Source organism: Panthera onca, chromosome D1, assembly GCF_046562875.1.
Source record: "Panthera onca isolate mPanOnc1 chromosome D1, mPanOnc1 haplotype 2, whole genome shotgun sequence".
Taxonomy (NCBI): domain Eukaryota; kingdom Metazoa; phylum Chordata; class Mammalia; order Carnivora; family Felidae; genus Panthera; species Panthera onca.
The window spans coordinates 70,588,632-70,610,686 of NC_138348.1; the positions used below are offsets into that span (position 1 = coordinate 70,588,632).

At 39.6% G+C, this 22,055-nt stretch overlaps 1 protein-coding gene across 1 annotated transcript in view; it reads right to left on the bottom strand.

Annotated features, from left to right (window-relative positions):
• Positions 1-507: 507 nt before the first annotated feature.
• The window catches only part of RAB38 (RAB38, member RAS oncogene family), a 56,944-nt gene continuing 35,396 nt past the window's right edge, over positions 508-22,055 (bottom strand). Inside the window, exon 3 of the mRNA XM_060605406.3 lies at positions 508-1,400. Within this exon, the coding sequence (XP_060461389.3) occupies positions 1,248-1,400 (153 nt within the window). The 3' untranslated portion in view covers positions 508-1,247. The remainder of the gene's footprint in view (positions 1,401-22,055) is intronic.

Below are 22,055 nucleotides of genomic sequence, written 5' to 3' on the forward strand. Positions count from 1 at the left end.
GAGTTCGAGCCCCGCGTTGGGCTCTGTGCTGACAGCTCAGAGTCTGGGGCCTGCTTTGGATTCTGTGTCCCCGCCTCTCTCTGCCCTTCCCCGCTTATGCTCTGTCTTGCTCTGTCTCTCAAAAGTAAAAAAATGGAAAAAAAAAAAAAAAGCAGTACCTATCTTCAGCATATCAGCACCATAGCCATTGGGTAAACCAAAATATTATCATGCATATTTTAGTTGTTTCTTTGCATGTTGATTGGTCTGCTATTAGACCATATTCTTGATTACAACATATGAAAATATATTCCTCTCCTTAACCAAGAAAATGTAGATACACTGCTTGACCTAAATGCTGAAATGAACAATAGATAGACTCATCTAAGTATAATAGTGCCCAGAAGTTCCTTTAAGTGTATTTTTCTCATTGCATTTTGAAAAAAATTTTAGAAATGGGTCTTGAGAACCATGGCTACACAGTCAAAAAAAATCACAGTATTAAGACACTTAAAGCATTTTCAGAAATAGGGAAACAGCATCTTGTAATGTTTTATTTTCCACTTGTGAAAATATATATAATATATATTACATGAACAGAAGAGCCCCACGGCTTAAGTCAGAGAAAGTGAACAGAAAGGCACATATGGAGGCAGGTCTTTTCATACAGTTTTCACTTAAACCAACATTCAGGGCATGGCAAGGGACAATAAAAGCAAGAAAAGCACAGGAAGCCTGTGTACTCGACTCTGAAGGGCTAAATCAGAGACAACTCTTAGGGCTGTTGGAAATGGAGGTCATCTCTGGAGAAAAAAAACGTTTCTACTTAAGAGGCCTGTCAGCCCAGCAGAGAGTGTATTGAAATCTGGACAAAGGCACCAGGGGCAAAGTGAAAGCCAGTGCTGAACTTGACAGCTAGTCTTCTCTTCTCCCCTTTCTCTTTAAGACTAGAGGCCATGGCCGAATCCAAGAAGAAAATAACAGGGCAGACGCTGGCCCTCCAGAACTGTGGCCCTCCAGAACTGTGGTCGGCTACAAGACAGAATTTTGGAACAGACTAAATATTTAACAAGCTCGTAAACACTGTGCTGATGCTGGGAAAAACATGAAAAGAACATTTGCTATTTTTCTCTCTTATAGGAAATATACAGGCATAGATCTTTGGCTTGCTGCATGTGTATCCCTATCCTGACATTTACTCAAGTTGATAAGAACTGAGACATGAGATAAATGGGATTATTTCCATCATATGCCAGCAAAGAAGTCTACTAGGATTTGGCACAGCTGGAGCAGCTGACAATCTTGGGTGATGTGAGATGGGGCTTCACGACGTCCGGCTCAATGGACTCCATCAGGTCACACTCGTTTGCAAGTATATGTTTCACCAGGTATCTGGAGGCTTCATCAATGTTTATATTCTCCTACAGAGGGGGTAAAAATAAATAAATAAATAAAAAGTTTTTCTTGGCGCCTGGGTGGTTCAGTCAGTTAAGCGGCCGACTTTGGCTCAGGTCATGATCTCATGGTCCGTGAGTTTGAGCCCTGCGTCGGGCTCTGTGCTGACAGCTCAGAGCCCGGCGCCTGTTTCAGATTCTGTGTCTCCCTCTCTCTGACCCTCCCCTGTTCATGCTCTGTCTCTCTCTGTCTCAAAAATAAATAAACGTTAAAAAAAATTTTTTTTTAAAGTTTTTCTTTTGTTTTTCTTTTTTTCTTTTTTTAACGTTTATTCATTTTTTGAGAGACAGAGCATGAGTGGGGGAGGGGCATAGAGACAAGGAGACACAGAATCTGAAGCAGGCTCCAGGCTCTGAACTGACAGCACAGAGCCCAAGGTGGGGCTCGAATCCACAAACTGTGAGATCATGACCTGGGCCAAAGTCAGATGTTTAATCGACTAAGCCACCCAGGCACCGCCCCCCCCCCAAAAGTTTTTCTTATCAATATTTTAAAATAATGCTGAAGCAGAGACCTATGTATGACAAAAGAGCAATATTTTTGGCAACTCATTTAAGTATCTCTTGGATGCCCTATCAACGCATCTTCTTTCTCCTCCCCTGCCTCACATTCCTTTGAGAAGCTTTACTTTTCATTCCTTCACAAAAGCAGATATATTTATTTTGTTACTTCAGAGAAATACTGTTTGTTAGTCTCACTTACTTTTAGTAGGTTGAAATGAAGGTAGAGGTCAACTTTCTCATTTTTACATACTCTTACAGTAAAGCATAATATTATATAAGATACATAAGTCTTCAGTCTAACTTAGGTTCATAATTGCCCTCTTCCACATACTACTTTCGTGACATTGATATGAAATAGGAATAATAAGACACCTCTTACAGTGGTCATTAGTGATTTTATAAGTATTTTCTGGCTGTCTGCCTTTCGGTCAAATGGGAGAAGTGGACTGCTCTGACCTCTTTGAAGTTAATCACGGATATATGACTTTCATTGGACAATGACATGTGAGAAGTGATGTGTCTCCCTTTTGTATAGAAGCAATAAAAGGCAATGCTTAATTTGCCATGTTTATTTCTCCCTGCTTCTGAAATCGTGGAAGCACAAAGATGGAAATTCTCTTGTCCTAGGTCTATGAATGGGAATCAAGAGGAGCCGAGTGGCCCGTGATGATGCATGTAGCACCAAGTGAGAATTATGACCCTATTGTTTGACGTCACTACATTTAAGGTTATTACTGTGACATTACCTAGACAATCCAGATGGATATAACTCTTCAAAGAAAAATGACATCAGAAATTTGAATCTGTGTTCAAGAATAAAATAAGCTTTAATTTGGGGAAAATGTGGAGCAAACATTTAAATCTCAAATATGCTCTTTATTAGGTTAATCTAGATTAAATAGCTTTTTTTCCCCCTGCTAATAGAAAGCAGAGAAATACAGAATATTTACTACTGGCATCCTAAACAAAAAACCTTGATCTCCGGTAAAGTCAAATTTGTTAAACTTCTCTGACATGTTTCATCATAGTCAATATAAAGAGATAAGGACTTTCTTGTCAACTTGTTTCACTGCAAGACCTTGTCCAATCTGAAGTATAACTTCTGATCTCTGAGCTTTTTATGTATGTCAGTTGTTGATACATTTTGAGATCACTGCATGAAGTCATACTACGTGGAAAACGTAAGAAGTGGTGATGGTTTCCAAATGGCACCTGTGGCTAATGACATTGGATGCAAATATTCATTAGCATGTTCCCCATCCTTCAAGTCCACTTCCGAGCTCACCTCCTATGAAAGCTTAAAGTAACTTTTGGAGTTCCAGGACATTTCCTCTGATTATTTTCTTTCATGTCCAGACCCTTAACAAAAAAAAAAAAAATGCTTCCAAGGGTTCCCAAATCTAAAACAAGGTAAAATTATGTTTTGCTTGTTTGTGATGTTCTTGTTGTTGTTACTGGTTTTTATACCATACCAGAATTCATGTCTCTGAGCCTTCCATTCCTCTATGCATTCCATTCCATCTATGCAATGGTCTTGATGACACTACTTACCTGATGAACAACTGCTTCTCTTTAAAGGTTATAGTGGTCATTGGTGCTTGCCCAGTGTGTTCATGCCGGGCACTTTATACACATAATTTACTTAATCCCATTTAAAGCCCTATGAAGTAAGGGTTTGGTTTGTGTTCTCACTGATTTTGCGGTTATTGTTAGGCTGGGCCTGAGGATGGCCTTGCTACTTTTTGCTCCTATATGTGCCCATTCCCTGAAAGCCATTCCACAGAGAACAGCTTCCTCTGCCCTGTTCCCTGCTGGGTGGTTTACTGCGCCTTCACGTCTTTACCCAGGCTTGGCATGCCTTCTGCTCGTCTTCCTCTGCCAGTTATTATGCCCAGGGGTCACAACTGAACTATCTGCTCTCGGGCAGCAATCTGACCTAGAAAGAGCCTGGCTCTTTGGGAGAGACTCAGCTCCATGTTTGCTCTTGAGCCCAGCCACTTATTTATGTGACCAATTAGAAGGTCCAGGTCCTCCACTGTCTCCAGTTCCAGGAAAGTGGAAATGAGTAGCTTCACTCAGCCTTCTGAGCCCTGGCCTCATGGGCCAGTACATCTCTCTGCAGAACCCCTACATTTGGTTGGTTTTAACCAAGCAACTTTGGTTGCTTATCTAGCCATTAATAAACCAACACTTTTGTTCCCATTTGGCGATTGTTTGTGTGTAGGGAAGAAAGCAATAAAATCTCACCTCAAATACCAAATGGATGTCATTATATCTATTTATAGATAAGAAAACTTAAGTTTAGGTAGATTCCTGAGACAGGGAAACTGAAGGACTCCGTAAAAATCTGCTTTCTTCTCCCTTTCCTGTTTCTATTTCTGCCAACATCTGCACCCCCCTACTCTGCTTTACACACACCTCACAATGCATATAGCTCATGCCCTCCTTGTAAGGGACAAGGAGTTAATGATTTCTCTAGAAGAGATAACATCTAAGGAAGGACCAGATGAGACATCCTGGCTTTTACCAACTGGCTTTTACTAGGTGTGTTAAACTATATGCATATTCCAGACCACCAGCACTAGACATCTTTTTACCAAGGACCCTTGGTTCCCATGAATGACACCTGGGTCTTTGTCTTTGTCTCACCAGTTCCTGGATTCTTGAGAGAGTACATACACCACTGGACCACCTATCCTTAATCAAAACCCCCAGACCTGAAACAAAGACAAGACTCATGCTCCTTTCTTTTCTGAGTCTCCTGGACCCTCCATCTGTATCTGCTCTCTCTACATCATCAGTAAGTTCTGCTTTCACCTCCTGCTGGCTTGCATTTGATTTCCATCCTAAGCTCAGCCAGAGATCCTCTTGGCTCATCCTGTAGGACCTCTTCTGGGTCACTAGACCTGACCTGCCAAGATCATTAAGAGACTTCCCCAAGATCATGCAGTGGGTGGGTTGGGGGCCACACCTAGGTCTTTCTGACATCAAAGCCTGGTTCTTATCATGCTATATTCCTTTCCAGGATTGTTCTGAAGATCAAGCGCAATAACAAACAGAAGTTCTTACTGCAGTGTTAGGCCTCATAGGTGCTAAATAAATCTTAGCTCCTTTCTCTTTCATACATTAGAAGAAAAACATGTTTATGTAATAGGAAAAACACATCTTAAGCATTAAAAAGGCCCCCCTTCACCTACAATGTAAAGTTAGACTAGTCAGTAGTATTTTTTAAACTTCCACTCATATATTAACATGCCCTTTATTTTTTTTATTTTTTATTTAAAAAAAAAATTTTTTTTAACGTTTATTTATTTTTGAGACAGAGAGACACAGAGCATGAACAGGAGAGGGGCAGAGAGAGAGGGAGACACAGAATCTGAAACAGGCTCTAGGCTCCGAGCTGTCAGCACAGAGCCCGACGCGGGGCTCGAACTCACGGACTGCGAGATCATGACCTGAGATGAACTCGGACGCCTAACCGACCAAACCACCCAGGCGCCCCTTAACATGCCCTTTAAATAGGGTTTACTTTCATTAATGTGCAAATTGGCAAAATCCAGTAATGAGGTGAGTGAAATGCAAGTGTGGACAAATCTATGAAAACTCATCATCATTATAAGAAACACAAGAAAAACCTAAGCCCAATTAGTGGCAGCCTAGCAGGATCATTTTCACAAAAGATAGGATGATGCTGGTAAAACTGTTGGAAAGTTTAACACCTGGTAAAAGCTAGTTGGGGTCAGGACTAGGACATGGGATCATGGAGGATGGGGCTGGACAAAGGGATCCATCAGAGCCAAGAAGTGCTAGCACCTGCTTTTTTGCACATAGGAACAATGTGGCAGCTCATGATGGCTGAGACACATTCAGTCATTCATTCCGTCAATATTATTCAGATTCCCCCAAGTAGTAGACATACAAAGAAAAAGATGACCAAATAAGTCCCATCCTTAACTGAGCTTAAACCCCAGCAAGGTTTGTATAAATAGCAGAGGTATAATGAGGTTGGAAAGGGCAGATCACTCCAGATCACTGAAGAGCCTTGAATGCTAAGGGGCCACGTAGAGTCACTGAGGGTTTTCTGCAGGTCAAGTGTCAATAAACACAATATGATACAAATCCATTACTAGGCAAAACTGTACACAACCTGAGCACTGTTTTATCAATTAATCTATCAATAAGTATTTAGTAAATGGCTATCAGGCAAACCATGGTGCTGTTGCCATGCCATACCTATTTCAGATCAGAAATTGTCAGAGGAAGCTCAGAAGAGGAGCAAACACTATTATTTACCACATGCCCTCTATGAAACGGCCTGGTATGCAGTGTTTTGAGCACAGGCATGAAGCCAAACTCAGCTCCTCCACTTTCTGGCTGTGTGACCTTGAAAAAATTACTTTAACCACTCCATACCTCAGTGTCCTTATCTGTAAAAAAGGGAATTAAGGGATCTACTTTACAGGTGGTTATAAGTTAATATATATTAATAGTGAGAACACGTGAAATACTCAACTACTCAGAAATACACATTCAACAAATGTTATCACTATATTTTCATTTTATCATTGGCAGAACACAATAATATGTGTATTTGATTCCTTCATTTTGCAGCTGAGGAAACAGATTGAGAAGGGGTAATTGGCTGACCTCAAGACACACACTAGTAAGTGGTGGGGACAGGTACAAGTCCAAGGAGAAGAGTAAACACTAATACGTACCACAATATTTACCATATGCTTACAATAAAAAGTAAGGGATAAAATGCTGAAAGCACAGGCTTAGCGCCAGACCCTCATCTCAGCTCCGCCAAAATAGTCCCACAAACAAATAAAGGAACACTATGGCCAGGACACATGTTTCCAGCATAAAAAAGGTGGGAGCTGAGGTGACTGGGTGGCTCAGTCAGTTAAGCGCCTGACTCTTGATTTTGGCTCAGGTCATGATCTCACAGTTTGTGGGATCAAGCCCTATGTCAGGCTCTGAGCTGACAGTTTGGAGCCTACATGGGAGTCTCTCTCTCCCTCTATCTCTGCCTCTCCCCCATGCTTGCTTGCTTTCTCTCTACAAAACAAATAAATACATTTAAAAAATAAAATAAAATAAAATAAAATAAAATAAAATAAACCCCTCTCTTAAAAAAAAAAAAAAAAGGTAGGAACATGTATTCAGGGCCTCCAGCAAGGTTCATTTGTATTGCTGGTCCTACTGTCTGTCTATATACCACTGAGGTCACAGCCAAGGGCCTAGGCTCAGATAAGGAATGGCAAAACAGCAAACTTCCCTCTCTCCTTCTGTCCATGGCTAGCGTGGATAATCAAAATGCACCTGATAGAACTACAGGTTCAGACCCTTTGGGCAATTATATTGCAATATAATTGATTGAGCTACTTGGCACTCAAGTCGTCACAGCTAAGTCCACATTTTCCAGGTGATTGTAAAGAAACACAGCTGCTGGCTTAAGTGCAAAATGCTACCTGGGAATGTTTATTGGCATTCATTCTAGAGAGCAGTAACATCTCTAGGAGGAAATTTATATGCTCTATGACTTTGATGATATGTACGCTCAGGCTGAATCTGACTATGATGTATTTACAAATTGCAGTGTGACAAGATGCTCTATTGTGCAGACTGTGTTAGGTTTATGTATGCTCATCTTTGTGTCTCTACTCAAAATCTTTTCATTCATATTAATAAGCATACCTAAGAAAAAGGCTTAAAATTCCCAGCAAAGCATTTTAGTAAAAATAAATGGTAGTGATGGGGCACCTGGGTGGCTTAGTCAGTTAAGAGTCCAACTTCGGCTCAGGTCATGATCTCACGGTTTGTAAGTTCAAGCCCTGCATCTGGCTCTGTGCTGACGGCTCAGAGCCTGGAGCCTGTTTCCGATTCTGTGTGTGTGTGTGTGTGTGTGTGTGTGTGTGTGTGTGTGTCTCTACCCACCGCCCCACCCCCACTCATGCTCTGTCTCTCTCTCTCTCTCAAAAATAAATAAATGTTAAAAAAAAAACCCAAAAAAACAAAAACAAAAAAAAATAAATAAATGGTAGTGACCACCAGGGTGACTACTGAGTGTCTACTCCATGCTGGGCATATAGCAGGTCCTTTACTTATGACATAATGTTCACATCCAATCCTCATAAAAATCTATTAAAAAGCTAATAGCCATATTTTAAAGGTAACAAAACTTTGACCTTTGACAAGGTTAAGTAATTTACCCAGGGGAGTATGTGATTGTGATCAACCTGTCTTTTCGGCTTAAACCGACCTCACTCCAATTCTTATTCTGTTCACATATATTACATTGTAGTGTCTCCCAGGATTAATACAGAGATTAAAATAGTTTTATTTCTAGATCAGTAGTTCCTCAATCCTGGCTGCATATTCAAATCATTTAAAGAGTTCAAAAAAATCTGTTACTGAGACCCTCCTCCCAGACGTTGATATGATTGGTCTGGGATGGGGCCCAGCGTAAGTATTTTTAAAAAGGTTCTCCATTTCTTTAAAATATGCATCCAGATTTGAGACATACTTCTATAATTAAGAATGTCTTTAATGCCATTTTTTTTTAATTTCAAAATGAACTTTCTGGAAGTATCATTTAATATAGGGATTTTAAGCTGTAGTGATTGTGATCTTCCTGTAGAGGATGGAATATAAATCTAACTATATGAGGTCTTGGGTACTTGTCAGTTTTTTAATTAGCTCTTCAGAACATCTGTCTGGTGGCAAATTATTTAATCTCTGACCCCCCAGTGCCAGAGAGCAAAAATATTCTAGCAGAAAACCTTCACTTCTGCCTAGTTAAAAACTGGCAAAGAATTCTTCCTCCTCTAATCTTTCCAAATACATCAACCTCAAACAAAACACCAAGTGTACCAGAGGCCCTGAGGTTAGGGCACTAAATTCCTCAGCCCCGTGAAATTTTAATTAGAGCAGATGGCCCGCAGGGTAACACTACCACTGTAAGAAGTCTTGCGCAGAACAGGGCTTTTCAAATACTTTCTTTCTCTAAGATTCAGTACTTGTTTATTGAGCACATAAGTGCTAAGCAGTTTGCTGGTTTTCATTTGCCTTAGTTCATATCTAATATGGGGCAGGCACAATGGACACCTGTGTTTTTGTCTGCTTTGTACTTCTTTCCTCCCTCATCTGTAATATCACCCCCCATCCTTCCGGTAACGGCTTCCTCTCAATCTTGAGCTTCTTCTACTGGGGCTCCTCTAAACTGAGCCCTCTATCTCCAACACTGTTCTCAGAAGTTGGCATTTCATTTAATTTTCACAAGAAAGCCGAGGTGGGAGGCTCTGACCTCATTTTACCAATGAGAAAAGTGAGGTACAGGGAGGCTAAATGGCATACACCAGGTCTCAGGGACAGGAAGGGGCAGAATCTGGTTTCCAGCTCCAACCCTTGGAGCTTCTGTATTTTCTTTTTCTTCTCCCTGTTGACTTCTCAAGGTCTATGGCCAAAAGGTTGTAAGTGCCCAAGCAAAGGTCTGCTTGCATCCAAACCCCATGATTTTACACTGAAGAGTGTGCTTCAGAAAAACCACGTCCTAATGATGCCCTGTTGTCTGAAAGTTACTTTGCATCTACCTAACAGGCACTGGGAAGGACAGATGGAGCTATATTGTCATTGATTTCAACATAGGACAGAGTCACATTGTCAGCATGTAGATACTGGTGAAGAAGAGGAAAGTCTACAGATAAAATCAGCTCCAAAGACTGTGTCCCTCTGACAAGATCTCTCCACTCTACTGTAGCCCTGCCTCAGCCCCTGTCCTCCATGTTAGATGTCCAAGTTCATGTTATACCCCATTTCTCCCCTGTCTTCTGTAGCCCTCGGGCCTCACACTTTAAAGCTCTCTTCTCTGATGCCCTTGCCATCAATCTAGCAGCCTCAGAAACCCCACCTCAGCCGTGAAACATCTCCAAACTTGCCACTTACCAGGGAAATCAGATACCACTAATTCAAATTGATCTCTTTGACACATGCAGAAATTAACGCAACAGAGAAGGAAAGTGACTTGCCTGGCATCACACAGGCTGCCTCTTAGCTCTTGCTGCTTGCATACTTCTTTGTTTCTGTAAATATCTCTGCTAAGTAGCCTTCTCTCAGCATTATGAAATGTATCGTCAGGGCTGCTTGGCACTTTGTACACACCTGGCACTTACCAGTGACTCATAACCACTTATCGCCTGTGTTCTTAAAAATGGATTTTATCTTATTATGTTTGTGTTCCTGGCTCCCAGCACAGTGTTTGGTGCATAAGAAGCCTCTAAACAAAACTGCCAAAGTTAGTTGAAACCTGTTGAAACTTACTGTTTGCGAGGTACCATTTATCTACTTTACCTTTACGAACTAAGCTAATCCTCACAAAAACTCAGGCGAGGAAATGGAAGGATAGAGAAGTTAAAATTTTTCCCAGGGTCACGCAGCCAGCAAGTCAAACTTTCAGCACCTAGTTCCCCAGCCCATGCTCAGATCCTTCTCCTCTGACCCCTGAAAGTTCTGCGCTGTTAGATGGCAAAGCCAGACTGAAGCCCAGAGCCCTTGCTCTTAACCTACTGAGCCATACTCCTCTCTATAAATGTCCATGGAAAGAATGAAGACTCAAGTCTCCTACCTTGGTGGCCAGGGCTTTCTTTCTAAATTTCAAAAATTATGAATGAGCAATTGCAGTGTGGTATGTTTGGCCCACAGGCATTTATTTACTTATTTTTTTTTTATTTTAAATGTCTTTAAATGGCACATATTCACTCTCCAGTTTGCCACCTACCTCTCTCATACCCTTAACTTCATGGCTCCTAGAGGAATGTGAGTTCACCATCCCCGTCTCTTTTCCCACAGCAGGCTAACTAGGGACACACAGTTCCCAAGATCTTTTTTAGAGTTTACCATTCCTGAGATACACTGCCAACTTCAATATGTAATGTATGACTTACCACTAATGGCTATAAAGAATCAAAACATTCATAGATTTTGTCTCTATTAACATTTGGCTTTCAATACAGTGTTTTTTTAATGTCCCTCACTATGAGTAGTATACTGAAACAGTGTTTGCCTACCCAATAATCAGTTTTGAAAAGACAATAAAGAATAAATAGAAGCATAAAAACTACCATTAAGCCAGATTTTATAAACCTTATTAATGAAGACAGCAGCCTTCAGTAAAAATACTTGCTCATACATCAGTTTGAGAAGATAAATGGCCCACCAGCCCAAAATATTAACAGTAACACTTGCTGGGTGGCTCAGTCAGTTAAACATCTGACTCTTGATTTTGGTTCAGGTCATGACCTCACGGTTCATGAGATTGAGCCCTGCATCAGGCTCTACACTGACAGCGTGGAGCCTGCTTGGAATTCTTTCTCTTCCTCTCTTTCTCTGTCCCTCCCTCCCTCATACATGCATGCTTTCTCTCTCTCTCTCTCTCTCTCAAAATAAATATTTTTTTTTAATAGTAATACTTGCTAGTATTTACTGAACACTTACTATTGAACATTTACTCAGGTACTATGCTATATATGCTTCATGAGTAACCACATTTCACCCTTAGTACATGCTGAGAGGTGGATATATTACTAATCTATTTTACAGGTTAGAAGACTGAGGAGTGATACACTTACAGAATAAACTGTGTGTCCACAGTATTTGCTGGACTTACTCAATTCAAAGTCATATTTTTTGAGTGTTAACTATGAGTAGAAATTATCTGTTTAATAATTCATCTCTATCATAATTAAATGCTTGCACTCTGGAACCTCTGTGTGCCAAGTCTGAGGATTAAGACTGGAACATTGTTGTCCCAGGAAGCAGCAGGATATAATGGAAAGAGAATGAGCTTTGGAATCAAGCTTTAAAACTTGCTACTGTCCCTGACTCTGGGACCAAGAGCAAATCCAAACCCTGAGCCTTCCTGCTTAAACTGTAAAATGAGGCTAATGATAACCACATGTCATAGGGTTCTTGTTAGAATGTAAGAATTAAATGATACACACGGATGAAGCACCTACACATTACGTATCGGTCCTCAGATAAATACAATCCTCTTGTGAGAAGTTGCCTCTGACTCCCAGAGGCTGGACAAACATCCCTCTATTCTAGCACCTGCCACTGGTCAATACGTAATGGCTTGTTAGTCTGTGTCCTCCACTGCACTGGGAGCTCCTGGGGGGCTTCGTGGCTACATCCCAGTGTCTAGCACAGTGCCTGCTGACAGTAGGCACCTGGAACACGTTGAGTAAATGAATGAACGGATGAAAGAATGCATGAACAAATGAATGAGCTTGTTAACAAGGGCCCTCCAGAGTAACAAGTCCAGGTTTCAACCCGAAAATAATTTTAGATGGGGGTGATCTCTGCAGGGAGTGAAAAGGAAAACTTATTCACAACAGAATTTATTTCACAAGTCAAACTTCCTTTCCTTATCTTGTTTTTCAGTTATGATCTGACACCATTATTTTTGGGTGAAATGGAAGGAAGACTGACTGAAACATTTTATAAAAATCAAGCTGAACTACTAAAGGCTTTGCAGCTGAGCAGACCTGCATTAGATACTTCTTTTGCTCTTTTAAAAATAATTATTTATGCCCTGATATTTCAAAAGCTATTTCAGGTGACTTCCACTATTTAATAACTAGATAATAAACTTAGGCAAAATATTCACCTTTATTGGGCATCACCTAGAATATAAAGATAATAGCACCCTCCTGACAGAATTATGAGAATTAGAAATAATTATATTAGGGGCAAAAGTAGAAATTGGGTAACATCATATATATTTATGACTATATATTATATATGAATATTTTATTATCATCTTTTCTCAAGAATTTTTATGAAACTGAATGAATGGTCAATTCGAGCTTTACAACTACTTCTCAGGCCTGTAGTTTATATTTTCTTAATATACGGCCCTTTTGTCCAGCCCTCAACTAACTCTAGCAGAGAGTTTGAAACCTTTGCTTTTCCTGATAGCATAAATGAAATGCTTTCTACCACCATTGTTAGGATAACATCAGTGTGGGGGAAAACACAAGCAACAAAAAGTATGCATAAAAGATGATGTACTGACAAAATAAACAAATGCATCTTTTAGCACTCCCTTTATGTTTGGAATGCCATGGTACTAGCCAACTACCAGAACCCTGGCTTCAATGGTAGAACCAAAGTCTACACTTCCGTGTCTCTGAGGTCTAACTCCTAAATTCCACACTCAGATAACAAGTCATTCTTGGACTGGGCAACCTCCTTAAGGCAGTGCTTAGCATAGGCTATATAATTTTTTTTTCTTTTTTTTTTTAATTTTATTTTTTCTGTGGAATAACACTACCCTTTTCTTCATTCTACAAGCTTGTAGTAGCAAAGAAGAGATGCGTCATTTCATAGTTCCTACCATGTAATATTGATGTATCATGTAACTAAATGAAATAACTTATTATTCAGCAAATAATCATTGATCTCTTTTCATGGACCAGGCACTATTCATCAAACTCTCTACAATCTTCACTTTAATAAACCATGGTGCCAGTCATTATGTGATTATTTTATTAGCCCTGGCGTCTCCTGCCTCTGCTCAGACATAACGATAATGATGAGCTCCATCTCACAATTGTTGTGACATTTTGCCCTAAGCCAGGCCCTATGTAGTCTCGTCTATGGTCACATCCCTCTGTTTTCTTCCCATGGCCACTGTTTTCCATACTCCTTTCAAACTATCCCCTGACTACTCTAACTAAAGTGTAGTGACCATGATACCTCACCCTAATTCCCAGCTCGAAAAACGTTGCTGTCTCACCTTACCTAATCAGAATTAGTCCAAACCACTACATTGAGCCAACCAACAGGGCTCCCCTTTAATTCTCTTGGCTCATCTCTGCTGGCTCCCCTCACTTAGCTGAACTCCAACTGAACTAAACCACAGGCCATTCTCTCAATGTGCCTTGCTTGGATTATCCTTACTCCATCTCTATCTGTAGGCCTACAGAGTGGATATATCTCACTTGGAAGTAATTAGCTACTGACATCTAATTGATTCACAAGGATTTCATTTTACTCTGCTTTGAACTTTTAGGTGAAATTTGGGTACATTTTCCAGTTTCATAATCGTTGGGTATCTTGAATTTTTATTGCTTACAAATTGGTTTATTTAAAAGGAAAGGTACAGTAAAAGGACTCAGAACTATCCTAGCCCTGCCAATTGCTAACTATGTAACCTCAGGGAAATCGCCAAAAGTCACCAAGCATGCAATCATGCATGACTGGTGCCTCAGTTTCTTTACCTATAATTGTGAGAAAAAATGTCAGCTTCACAAGTTTGTTTAAGATGTTATTAAAAAGAAATGAGCTATGTGAAAGAACTCAGAAATAGGGCCAGAATATAATAAGCCCTGAAAAAAAAGAAAACACTTGATTAAATACTAAGTTGTCTATGAGAAAGTTTGCAGGCACAAACATAATATACTTCTTTGTTAGAGCAAGGTATGTCAAAGTGGGTTCTGAAGTTTCATAACAAGGTAGGAAAAAAAAAAGGCATCTTATGGCCAAATAATTTTATGAAAAGCTAAGTTAAAAAAAATTCCAAAATGTTTCTTTATAAAAAAAATAATGTTTATTTGTTTTTTAGAGAGAGACAGAGACAGAGCATGAGTGGCGGAGGGGCAGAGAGAGGGAGACACAGGATCTGAGGCAGACTCCAGGCTCTGAGCTGTCAGCACAAAGCCGGGCTGGAACCTATGAACCCTGAGATCATGACCTGAGTCAAAGTCGGACGGTTAATTGAGCCATTTAGGCGCCCCTCAAGATGATTCTTTACCACTGGATTGCTCGAGTCCTAAAAGCTTATGCAATGTAGCATGTGATTGAACTTCTTGCATTAGATGGAAAAGGGTTTTAGCATCTGGGGTGGGGGGACATGTGAGGAACCAAAGAAACACAGCAGAACTGGGAGCAGAGGATAAGGATCCGCAACAACAACATGAATCGAGGAAAGGCAGATTCGGGTTGGGATGGGAGGGTCAGAGAGAATTAAGCAGCTCCACTTTCCTCTCCCATCTCCAAGTAGAGAACAAGTATACAGTATTCCATTACCTCATCTGATCACAGAACTCTTATCTCACAGAACGCTATCTCATATAACTAGTGTTCCTCTCTGCACAAGTTGGCAATTACTGCTGAGGAGTAGTGCAGCGCCTCTAGAAGTGGCTATGGATGGTGAGGGGATGGATGCAGAGAGACATCTGTTAACTGACTTTGTGTTATACTTGTGGTCTTCCACCCTTACCTAAGCAGCGCTAGATATTTTTGCCTTTCTCCATTTTTCTGATGCTAGCCCCAAAGGAAGTTTATGTATGTTTTTAATAGGAGAGTAGCGAGAGACAATGTTAATAATAAAGCTGGAAACAATGGGCCTGACGTGATGACAAGGTCCTGACATCATCCCCTTTGGGGAGCCTTCCCTGGCCAATGCCCCATGTCCCAACCTGAGCTGGGTCGGGTTGGGTATGTCTCTCAGGTGCTTCCATCACAGTCCCTAAAGTAGCTTTAATGGCTGCAATGTCTTTTAGAAATTTACCTTCGCAGTAGGTAGTAAACTTCTTGAGAGCAGAAGTGGCACTTTTATGCACTTGGACTGTTACCAGCAGCTTATATAGGGCCTGTTGGCACATACATGCCCAACAAGTAATTTATGAATGAACTGAGCTGTGAAAGGGAGAGAAGAATGGACTAATACCAATTAAAATTACAACAAAATATTGTGAGCTCTTTTATATTGTAGTCTATTATACTGAACTTTCTTTAAACTCAGGATAGCTTTAGACAGTTCATTAATTAAGAGAGCTGGGTCCTAGCCCTGATGTTACTACAACTAGCTTAGTCACTATGAACAGGTCAAGTCTTCTCTCAGGCATTAGTTTTATCAGCTGTGAAAGGAGAGAATTTATATTCTGCCTTTTTTCCAATGCAGTTAAACTGGTGCAAGTCCTAAGAATAACGTTTCTTTAATGGGAAAGATTTCTCAAGTTGAGAATTTAAGAACAGGACGTTTATTTAAGCTATCATTTACTACAGCAAGTGCACTCTATCAACATGATTAGCCATAAGTTCTTGGTTGCAAAAATCAGAAATCCATTGAATTGCCTAGGTCATTTGAAGGGTAGCTCCCAGGGGTTACAGAATTGCTGAATGACCCAGGCCACTCCAAAAACCTTAGGAAATAAAATTAGGCTCTCAAACACCATCAGGTCAGCTTCATTCTTCCCTATCTGTTCAGCAGCTTTCTGCATGTAAAGAGGGAGAGAGCTGCCAGCAGGCTCTGGGCTTACATCCTCATAGCTTTACCACCCAAGAGAAAGGTCCCTTAGCCCCAAACTCAGCTGGAGAAGTGCTGGGGAAGAACTCAGATGAGTCTGGCTTCAGTCACATCTTCACACTGAAGATTAAAGCAACTAAGGGTCCAGGAGAGAATGGTCCCAGGAGAGGCCCCACTCAGGTCATATAGACACTATTAGCCAATTACGATGACTTCAGGGACAGAGTATGCAGGAAATGGTAACTTTCATTTGGAAAACCTGTGGGGGAAACTGAAAGGGAATGTTTGGGAGTAGAAGCACAAAAATGGCCACGAAAGAATCACCACAAAATCAGGAAACCCTCAGTTGTATCTAATATAAAGCTTTATGCACATTTGTAATTATCTACACTGATGTATTCATGTTTTATTTTATTTATTTTATTTTTATATGTTTATTTTTTATTTATTTTGAGAGTGAAAGAGCAAGCAGGGGAGGGGTAGAGAGAGGGAAAGAGAATCCCAAGCAGGCTCTGAGATGTCAGCACAGAGCCCAATGTGGAGCTCGATCTCATGAACCATGAGATCATGACTGAGCCTAAATCGAGTCAGATGCTTAACAAACTGAGCCACCCAGGCAACCCAACACTAGTATATTCATATTTTAGACAGACATAGCAAGGTATGATTTTTTTAAAAAATAGGAAAATATTTTTCCATAAAGTTGTGCACTATTAAGCAGATACATATCTAGTGGTGTCTGATAACTTTAACATATGCAGAATAAGTGGACATTGAAGCTCTTATATTGGACATGCAAAAAGAGGTAAGTAGAGTGAGACAGAAATGACCTGAAAAGATGTACCTCATCAGAAAGGTATGAAGTAGTTGCTTAATAACTTTTTAAAGGAATAAATGAGGCTCCTGGAAGTTAAGACTTGACCTTAGTTCAGATTTCTGGTTATTTTTACAGATTTTCACTGAATTAAGTCTTTTCAAAAGGACAGTAACTTTGCCAGATAAAGAACATTTCTGCTTCAATTATAAACTTTAAAAATCTTAACTTTGGGGACTCCTGGGTGGTTCAGTTGGTTAAGTGACCAACCCTTGATTTCAGCTCAGGTCAGGATCTCACAATTCATGAGATCAAGACCACACTGGGCTCTGCACTGACGGCAAGGAGACTGCTTGGGATTCTCTCTCTCCCTCTCTCTATGCTCCTCCCCCACTCACTCTCTCTCCCTCAAAATAAATATATAAGCATATTTTTTTAATTTAAAAAATTTTTAACTTTGTTCTGGAGAACTATTCAAGGTGTATTATATACTTTCTTGCATTGTAAAATATGATTCAGAGGACCTAGCTTTTCTTGCTGACCCTGGGTGCCTTTTGCTTTTCCTCTCTTCCTTCTTCTGATGATATTGTGTATATGCAGCTTTAGGTCTACAGCTACTAAGCCAACTTTATGCACTGACACCCTAAGTGTAAATATAGCCTAAAAGGGCTATAAAGGAGTTCTTTTTAATAGACACCTAGCCTTGATTAGAAGGAACAGACTAAAATGATAGCAGTGAAATCAATTGGTGGTTTGATTACAGATAATTTCAACACTCAATTTTATAAGTCTGGTTATTTTATAAGTTATTTATAAGGTGCACATACTACGTTAACATTCACATTCAAAGGTGTGGAACAGAGGAGTAATTAATTTTGAAGCATGAATAGTGTAGGTCCCAATATCTTCATTTATCAAAGTCCAGACAATAGGAAGGAGACAGCACATCTAGAAATATTTCATACACTGGAAAATAAAATTATAGAGAATAAATGGAAACATATATGTAGGTTTTTTTCACAGATGGAAAACAACCCATAAGATTGAGTCTGGAGAAAAATAAAGACAATAAACTCAGGAACAGAAATTCTAACTATACAGTCATGAGTAGCCCAGTGAAGAAGAAAGAGGAAGGAGATCTAAAAGAAATGAGTTTGACTACAGGAACATCTCAGTTAAGATTAGTTTTAAAAATAACATGTACACAAGTAGAAGGGAAGTAAACTCAGAAAAGATTCAAGGGTGGTCTGAACTCATCCAAATAGGCTCAGGATGCTCAAACCAAGTCTAAAGACATGCCTGGAGAAAATGATAAAAGCAGAAGACAGTACTGGGATTTATTCAGAGCAAAAGTATTGTCATGAAGGGAAAGCCGAATGCTTAAATAATGTAGCACAAGGTTAACAGATGACACAGAGAAGGCAAACCTAACACAAGAAACTAACTTCCTTTTCTTTTATAATAAATATTTCAGTTTGAGCAATCAAGAGACTGCCTTTCAAACCTTTTCTTTAGTATAATGCCCCCCATCACATCCTGTGAACAAGGTGCATTTGGACAGGCTCCGTGGTAAAATGAGTAGATCGTAGCACAGAGCTCAAGATTCTGCTGGGAACTAACCTCATTTTATCAGAAGTTTGGATGAAGTCATAAAAGGCATGCTGAGCAAATTTTTGTTAGACATACAAGAGGCAGAAGTGACATGATGAAATTTGGATTTTTAGAGTGTTCTTATAGAGGTATAAACACTTCTGTTCATTGTTGGCAAGTATAAATTAGCTCATCATTTTTGAAAATCTATATGGAAATATATAATAAGAACTGTACAAATGTCTATTCCCTTTGATCTAGTAATTCTATTAAGAATAAAGTCCAATAAAAAAGAATAAAGCCCAATTAAGGAATCTTAAATATATAAAATAATTTACATATAAAGATACTTATCATGACATTATAACAGAGAAAAGTAAAAATTGCCTAAATGTATAATAAGAAAAGGAGGGCCAATTATAGAGGATATTATGGTACAGACTTATGACGCAGTATGATTCAGTTACTAAAAATTATATTTACAGAGTATGCCATGGAAAATGCCCATGATAAATGTTAAGGTTGCATATAATATGATGCAATTAGGAAATACAATGTTAACAGTGATTAATCCTGGGTAGGAGTTTATGTGTGAGTTTGTTTTTCATTATTTTTTTAAGTTTATTTATTTTGAGAGAGAGAGAGACAAAGAGAGAGAGAGCACACAGTGCAGAGACAGAGGGAGAGAAAGAGAATCCCAAGCGGGCTTTGCACCATCAGCGCAGAGCCCGACGCAGGGCTTGAACACATGAACTGTGAGATTATGATCTGCACTGAAATCAAGAGTTGGATGCTTAACTGACTGAGCCACCCAGGCACCCCTTGTTTTTCATTATTAAGTCCTATTTTTCCTAAACTAGATAACATTTACTTTCTGCACTTTGGCATTTCCATTCATGCCCTGGCTATCTACACAATACATGATATCTCCTCTTCCTTTCCAACAGAATCCCAATATATGTAGGTAGCAAAAACTTGATTTCCCTGGCTTCCTTGTGCTAAGGGTAGCTATGACTAATGAAATATAAGCAGACGTCTATTGGGTAAGCTTCTAGTAAAGCTATTGTTTTCTAAACTTTAAAAAAGAGGAGTTGGTGTGGGCAAACCCAGCTGCTACATGTCTTTTACCCTTAACCTTTCCAGAATACTTATTCTTGTCTAAAAACAAGTATAGTGGGCAGAAGTCTATGCCATCCCCAAGATTTCTACCTCCTGGAATACATGACCATTGACTATAGCCAGGACCTATGCATATGATGGGATACTCACTCCCTTAATTAGGTTACCTTACATAAGACTTCATTGTAGATGACTGGGGACAGATTCTCCTTCTGACCTTGAAGAGGTAAATCACCAGGTTGTGAAAGGCTACGTGGCTAGAAAGTGACGTCAGCCTCTAGAACCTGAAAGCAACCCCTTGTCAACAGCCATGTGTCGTTGTTTTTAGGGTCTCTTCCAAACTTGTATGCACATAACCCTAACTGAAACTGACACTTTACTTTTATAAGCAAATAGATTAAAAATGAAACTGGAACCATAGATTAAAGCTTCAGAAGAAAATTTAATGGATTTAAATGGAATTTAAATGGATTTAATTTTAATGGAAAATTTAAGTGTAGTGTAAAATCCTACACTTGGGCTCAAATTATCAGCAGCTCATATCAGTAGCATAAAGATCTTATTTGATAGCATACTATTTGCAAAAATAAGGAGGCTTTTAGATGACCATGAGTGTACACATGTCAACAGCCTGATACAGCTGTTAAGATAAATTAATGCAGTAAAATACTATAAAAAATTTAAAATGTGATGTAACCAAGGTAAGTTAAAGCCTCATTATACCATGCTCTGTCCAGTCTGTTGGTATGTAATCAACAGACCTGGCTGCTACAAAAGAAAGAAAGAAAGAAGAAAGAAAGAAAGAAAGAAAGAAAGAAAGAAAGAAAGAAAGAAAGAAAGAAAAAAGAAAGAAAGGCGATCGACAAATTACAGAGTATCCAGGGGAAGGAATCAGAATGATTAGGGTTCTTAAAGCCATTTCACGTGAACAACAAGCAGGAGTTCTTAACAAAGAGTTTCACAAAAGAGTGAGAAAAATCAGAGGATTTGTGAAAGCCAAATAAGAAAGTAAATGTTAGAAACTTTCTACATTTGAAAGTACTATTCCAATGTTAATTATCATCATTTTGAACATTCTTGGCAAATAAAAGCTGACTTTCAATCTACATGATGAACTTAGTTTACAAATTTTTTCATAGACCTGAAACTTAAGTTTACATAATTGCTCTCAGAGTTAGATTTAAACATCTCCCACCTCCCCAAAACCTAGTGAAAGCCATCTCCAATCATATCAGGGACACTCTGGCCTAGGTTAGAACTCCCAGTGACTTGAAAGAAAGTGCACTGTTGATAGCATAGAGGGAGACAACCATTTAATCACTTTCCTACTTTGCAAAGTGACTCACCAACTAGCAGACATACAGTGAGTAAACCCAAGTTTTGATGCTTTCAAGAGAGAGCCTATAATGTGTACTCTTCTCTAGTTCATCATTTTCCCACCTCACTACTGAAAATAGCAGAAGAAAAGAAATTTCAGGCTAATTACATGTAATCTTATTAGGGTTATACACTGAGAAGAGATCACGGAGTTCCAATCTCAGCTTTTTTGGAAAATGCCTTTGCCCTCTACTACTTTTCCTCTGTGTAGCCTCATTTTCTCATCCAAATGTGGGAGTGCCCAGGGATCAGTACTTGGTCCTCTGACCTGCTGCCTGGACTTTCCTCCTGAACTCCAGAATCATGCACAGCTATCTACGTGGCATCTGCTCTTAGAGGTCTTCTAGATTTTAACATATACAAAACTAGGTCTTGACATCTCCACATCTCAGGGCTCCTACCTCAGAAAATGGCAACTCCGTTCTTCTAGATGCTACAACCAAACACTGCGGAGCCATCCCAGAATCCTTTTTCTCTTATAACCTCCATTCAAATTGTCAGGAAATCCTATCTGCTGCCTGTTCAAAAAAGCATGTCGTCTTTGACTACTTCCCACAATTTCTCTCTCAGATGCTGCAAATAGAGTCCTCGCTAATCTCCTGCTTCCAGTTTCTCCCACTAAAATCCAGGCTCAACATAACCACCAGAATGATTGTTTACATCAAATCCTATCACATCTCTGATCAAACCCCGTGTCTTCCCATCTCACTCAAGGCAAAACTTAAAGTTATTACAGTGCTCTAACGACTCAGCATGACCCCTGTCATCTTCCTGACCTCATGTCTATTATTCCCACCAGAGTGCCTCTGCACATGCCACACCTTCTTCCTGGATCATTGCCCTCAGCAATCTCTACAGCTCAGTATTGTCCTCTTTCAAATCTTGAACTCAAAAGATAAAAAAT